The sequence below is a fragment of the Pelobates fuscus genome, chromosome 7 (assembly GCF_036172605.1).
Source record: "Pelobates fuscus isolate aPelFus1 chromosome 7, aPelFus1.pri, whole genome shotgun sequence".
NCBI lineage: Eukaryota > Metazoa > Chordata > Amphibia > Anura > Pelobatidae > Pelobates > Pelobates fuscus.
The window spans coordinates 77,945,825-77,951,824 of NC_086323.1; the positions used below are offsets into that span (position 1 = coordinate 77,945,825).

General features: G+C 42.5%; 1 protein-coding gene across 1 annotated transcript in view; it reads left to right on the forward strand.

The window, feature by feature from the left end:
- The window catches only part of LOC134569157 (receptor-type tyrosine-protein phosphatase C-like), an 87,866-nt gene that overhangs the window by 80,895 nt on the left and 971 nt on the right, over positions 1 to 6,000 (forward strand). Inside the window, exon 11 of the mRNA XM_063428066.1 lies at positions 4,910 to 5,050. Coding sequence (XP_063284136.1) covers positions 4,910 to 5,050 — 141 coding nt within the window. The remainder of the gene's footprint in view (positions 1 to 4,909; positions 5,051 to 6,000) is intronic.

Consider the following 6,000-nt stretch of genomic DNA (forward strand, 5'->3'; position numbering starts at 1 on the left):
AAAATATTTTATTCATATTAAATTGTGTTTTATACATAAATATTTTATGTTAAATGAAATCCCTGTTTCCCCTGAATACACTGATATATAATAAGTGTGTGTGCACATAATATGAAAGAGATGAATTACGCCTGAGCAGACATATAGCGCAATTTCAAGTTTTTGTTTACGTTTTGTTTTGATCACGTGTACATTTGGCTCAGTCCTTAAGGGGTTAATGCTTCTCCATAAAGAGCAATGCATCGATAGCATTCTCCTCAAAAAGAAGCATTGCAATTCTACTCTATAAGGCAACTTCATTGCATTCAGCATTGTTATGAAGCCGAACGTTAAAACGTTACACTTTTTACAGTGTTCACTAAAAGTGCCTTTTGCTGCCATCTAACTGATTGATTAACAGCTACAAGAGGCATACTGACGGGCAAATGTGAACTTTGCCGTTTCTCAGAAACAGCAGTTCTTACATTTGTTAGAGATAGCATCTAGACGCCTCGACACTACATAATCTGTAGTAGTTTTGATGCTTCAAGTGCAACTGTAACTGTTGGGATATTCACTCAATACTAAAGTGTACAGAGCTGAAAACCGAATTGCTAAATTTCGGCTAAAATAGCCTAACTCTGACTACCGGTTATTTGGAACATGTTCTCAAATTAGCCAATTTTTGCCTAAATTTCACATTCAATTTTCAGTTGAAGTTTAGTGAATAAATCTGTGATAAGACCATTTTGAATAAACAAAAAAAAAAACCATTAAAGCCATGAATCTTTTAATTATATTGACAGATTTGCGATTCATAACCTTTAGACACATACTGGTTAATTCTCTAAAGTGAGAATTCAAAGTGAATTTAAAAATCAAGGTGAAATAGCTGAATTGGAAAACATTCTCCAAGACTACTTCCAGTTGAGCTATTTTGGTCTTAAATATGACATTCACTTTGAATTCTCATTTTGGTGAATAACCTTGTTAAGGACCACTATTGCCAGCAGAAAAGCAGCCATATGGTTTAATCTGCCACCATGTTTTACTGAACAAATGTAGCTTGTATATGTTTATGAGCAGTACGTTAAAAGTTCTCTCCCTGCAGTAAATTGAATTGAAATGCAGCAGGTAAGGGCATTAAGTCAATAACCAAAGAGGAACTCTGCAGCTTATGATTTCTACCTACTACCTTCTACTACTACTTTTCCTGTGCCCCCATCAACATGAAGAAGTAATCATTACAACCCTTGATGAGCCAGAAGCTGTGACATACAAGTGTATTTCATTTAATTTGATATTCGTGAAACTCTGTTAAGTTCTCTAAGCCATTTTGTAAGACAGCAGACGAAACAGTAAAAGTACAGTCTAAATACAATATTCAGTGTTAGTGTGATAATAAAATAACCACCAGTTTCAGCAACTTTGATCGTGTAATGCAATTGTGATCACAGTGAGACCTTAGCAGGCAATTTCTAACAAGGCTGTAGGTTGATGTCTGAAATTGAAAAAGGAGCTTCAATTGGGGCATAGGGACTGTAGTGAGGTACAAAGACTGTAATCAGAGAATATAGGCTCTAATGGGGTATAGGGTGTAAAAAGGAGGGTTAGTGGCTGTAGCAGTGGATAAGGGCTGCAAGTGAAGTGATAAACGATGCAGTGGGAGGGATAGGGGAACCAATTTCTACGACCCCCCCATTCCATCCATATCTTTCCCCAATATCTCCCACCCCCTCATATCTTCCCCCAATATCTCCCACCCCTGATATCTTCCCCCAATATCTCCTACCCCCTCATATCTTCCCCCAATATTTCCTACCCCCTCATATCTTCCCTCAATATCTCCTACCCCCTCATATCTTCCCCCAATATCTCCTACCCCCTCATATCTTCCCCCAATATCTCCTACCCCCTCATATCTTCCCCTAATATCTCCCACCCCCTCATATCTTCCCCAATATATCCTACCCCGCATATCCTCCCCCAATACCTCCCATCCCCTCATATCTTCCTCCAATATCTCCCACCCCCTCATATCTTCCCCCAATATCTCCCACCCCTCATATCTTTCCCCAATATCTTCCATCCCCTCATATCTTCCTCCAATATCTCCCACCCCTTTATATCTTCCCCCAATATCTCCCACCCCTCATATCTTTCCCCAATATCTTCCATCCCCTCATATCTTCCCCCAATATCTCCCACCCCTCATATCTTCCCCAATATCTCCTACCCCCTCATATCTATCCCTAATATCTCCCACCCACCCCATATCTTCCCCAATATCTCCTACCCACTCATATCCTCCCCCAATACCTCCCATCCCCTCATATCTTCCCCCAATATCTCCCACCCCTTTATATCTTCCCCCAATATCTCCCACCCCTCATATCTTCCCCCAATGTCTTCCATCCCCTCATATCCTCCCCCAATACCTCCCATCCCCTCATATCTTCCCCCAATATCTTCCATCCCCTCATATCTTCCCCCAATATCTCCCATCCCCTCATATCTTCCTCCAATATTTCCCACCCCTTTATATCTTCCCCCAATATCTCCTACCCCCTCATATCTTCCCCCAATATGTCCTACCCCCTCATATCTTCCCCCAATATCTCCTACCCCCTCATATCTTCCCCCAATATCTCCTACCCCCTCATATCTTGCCCTAATATCTCCCACCCCCTCATATCTTCCCCAATATATCCTACCCCTCATATCCTCCCCCAATACCTCCCATCCCCTCATATCTTCCTCCAATATCTCCCACCCCTCATATCTTTCCCCAATATCTTCCATCCCCTCATATCTTCCCCCAATATCTCCCATCCCCTCATATCTTCCTCCAATATTTCCCACCCCTTTATATCTTCCCCCAATATCTCCTACCCCCTCATATCTTCCCCCAATATGTCCTTCACTCTCATATCTTCCCCTTATATCTCCCACCCCTCATATCTTTCCCCAATATCTTCCATGCCCTCATATCTTCCCCCAATATCTCCCACCCCTCATATCTTCCCCAATATCTCCTACCCCCTCATATCTTCCCCAATATATCCTACCCCCTCATATCCTCCCCCAATACCTCCCACCCCCTCATATCTTCCTCCAATATCTCCCACCCCTTTATATCTTCCCCCAATATCTCCCACCCCTCATATCTTTCCCCAATATCTTCCATCCCCTCATATCTTCCCCCAATATCTCCCACCCCTCATATCTTCCCCAATATCTCCTACCCCCTCATATCTTGCCCTAATATCTCCCACCCCCTCATATCTTCCCCAATATATCCTACCCCTCATATCCTCCCCCAATACCTCCCATCCCCTCATATCTTCCTCCAATATCTCCCACCCCTCATATCTTTCCCCAATATCTTCCATCCCCTCATATCTTCCCCCAATATCTCCCATCCCCTCATATCTTCCTCCAATATTCCCCACCCCTTTATATCTTCCCCCAATATCTCCTACCCCCTCATATCTTCCCCCAATATGTCCATCACTCTCATATCTTCCCCTAATATCTCCCACCCCTCATATCTTTCCCCAATATCTTCCATGCCCTCATATCTTCCCCCAATATCTCCCACCCCTCATATCTTCCCCAATATCTCCTACCCCCTCATATCTTCCCCAATATATCCTACCCCCTCATATCCTCCCCCAATACCTCCCACCCCCTCATATCTTCCTCCAATATCTCCCACCCCTTTATATCTTCCCCCAATATCTCCCACCCCTCATATCTTTCCCCAATATCTTCCATCCCCTCATATCTTCCCCCAATATCTCCCACCCCTCATATCTTCCCCAATATCTCATACCCCCTCATATCTTCCCCTAATATCTCCCACCCCCCATATCTTCACAATATCTCCTACCCCCTCATATCCTCCCCCAATACCTCCCATCCCCTCATATCTTCCCCCAATATCTCCCACCCCTTTATATCTTCCCCCAATATCTCCCACCCCTCATATCTTCCCCAATATCTTCCATCCCCTCATATCTTCCCCCAATATCTCCCATCCCTTCATATCTTCCCCAAATATCTCCCACCCCTTTATATCTTCCCCTAATATCTCCTACCCTATCACATCTTCCCCAATATTTCCTACCCCCTCATATCTTCCGCTAATCTCTCCCACCCCTCATATATTTTCCCAATATCTCCCACTCCTTTTTATCTTCCCCCAATATCTCCTACCATCTCACATCTTCCACCAATATCTCCAACCCCCTCATATCATTCCCAATATCTCCCACTCCCTCATATATTCCCCCAATATCTCCTACCCTTAATATCTTTCCCCAATATCTCCCGTACCCTCATATCTTCCCCCAAAACCTCCCATACCCTCATGTCTTCCCCAAATATCTCCCACCCCTTTATATCTTTCTCCAATATCCCCTACCATCTCACATCTTCCCCTAATATCTCCCACCCCTTCATATGTTCTCCCAATATCTCCTACCCCCTTTTATCTTCCCCCAATATCTCTGACCCTCTCATATATTCCTCAATATCTCCTACCCCCTCATATCTTCCAAACCTCCCCCTAGCCACCCACCTGCACAAGCAGCAATCACCTGCCTCCCAGACCACCAGCTCTGCACACACAAAGATTGGAGCCCCCTTCCCTGTTTTACTTGTCATAATGATTAGAATTGACCATTTAACTTTCACTCAAAAGAAAAGTCAGCAACCGGGATATTATATAGAACTTGCGGGCAATTAAAATCTGCGTGACTCCCAGAATTTCCGGGAGAGTTGGGATGTCTGCTATTACACTCCTCCTCTAAATAAGCATTACACTGTAATGTTAATTGTATGTATTTTCAGCTGGTTATATAGATTCTTTTTAATTTCTTAAATCTTATATTAACCTTCTTTCCCCTTTCTCATCATAAACAAAAAGCACCAAAAAATGTTGACGATCTGGTTTGTGAAGCAATAAACGCCACAGCAATCAAGATTACCTGGAAAGATCCAAAAGTCCTTACAGGGCCACCACCACTACTATTTGATATTCGAGTATATTCAAAATTTTCTTTCAAAGGTAAGGGCTTTTAAAACTAGTTCTACAGTGTATATTGTTGTCATATTAAGGTACAGTCTAGTTAGCTATAACACGGGCAGGCATGTAGTGATTTATTTCTCTCAAGCCTCCACAATTAATTCTCAGTAGGCAAGGGTATGGTGGTTAATGGTATAATGAGTTTTGAAACACAACTATTTTACTTTCTGCATTTTTTTCTTAGCCTACTCTGTTAAATATCATGTTTTCTATTTTGATTGCATTGCATGAGCAGGGACTCAGTCGCTTTTTATTTGTCCTTATTGGAGACTCCAGTCTAGTAGTGAAAGAGGGCACAGCAAAATCTAATTCTCTGGAGGCACACATGTCACTCATTCACTCACACTGAGCCACAAAATGATAACGGGACATCAAGAGGGGCAGAGTTGATTTATCTAATGCATTGATTATAATTACACCTCAGTGATTTCTTGACTGCCAAGGCATGGCTGATTTACACAGCTCCAAAAGGGATATGGCTTGGCCATAGCTTTATTAACTATTTGAAATTAGACCACCATTAACATCCCACTGTCAGCTGAAAGGATGCCAGCTTCCACGCAGGTATCTTAGTCTAGAGTTCAGTTCTGCTCGATTACCTTGTCAGCAACCCCACTACGCCAGGTGCTGGCCAGGAAAAATTCTGCTACTGTGACATGAACTGCAAAAACAAAACAAAACACAAACACCATGACAAAAGGAAGGAGGGGGAAAGGAAGAAAGAAAGATGAGGGAAAAAAAGAAGAGGGGGAGGGAAGTAAAACAAAGGAAAAGTTAGCTAAGGAAAAAAGATGGTGCGGCTGGGTGGGAGAATATTTTTTTTTAGAAATGAGGGTAAGTAGCAAAAATGTATACTTTATATTTTTTACAAACATCCAAATATCCAATTTATACCTGCCATGTACAACTGTCCTTGGACAGGCAGGTAAGGC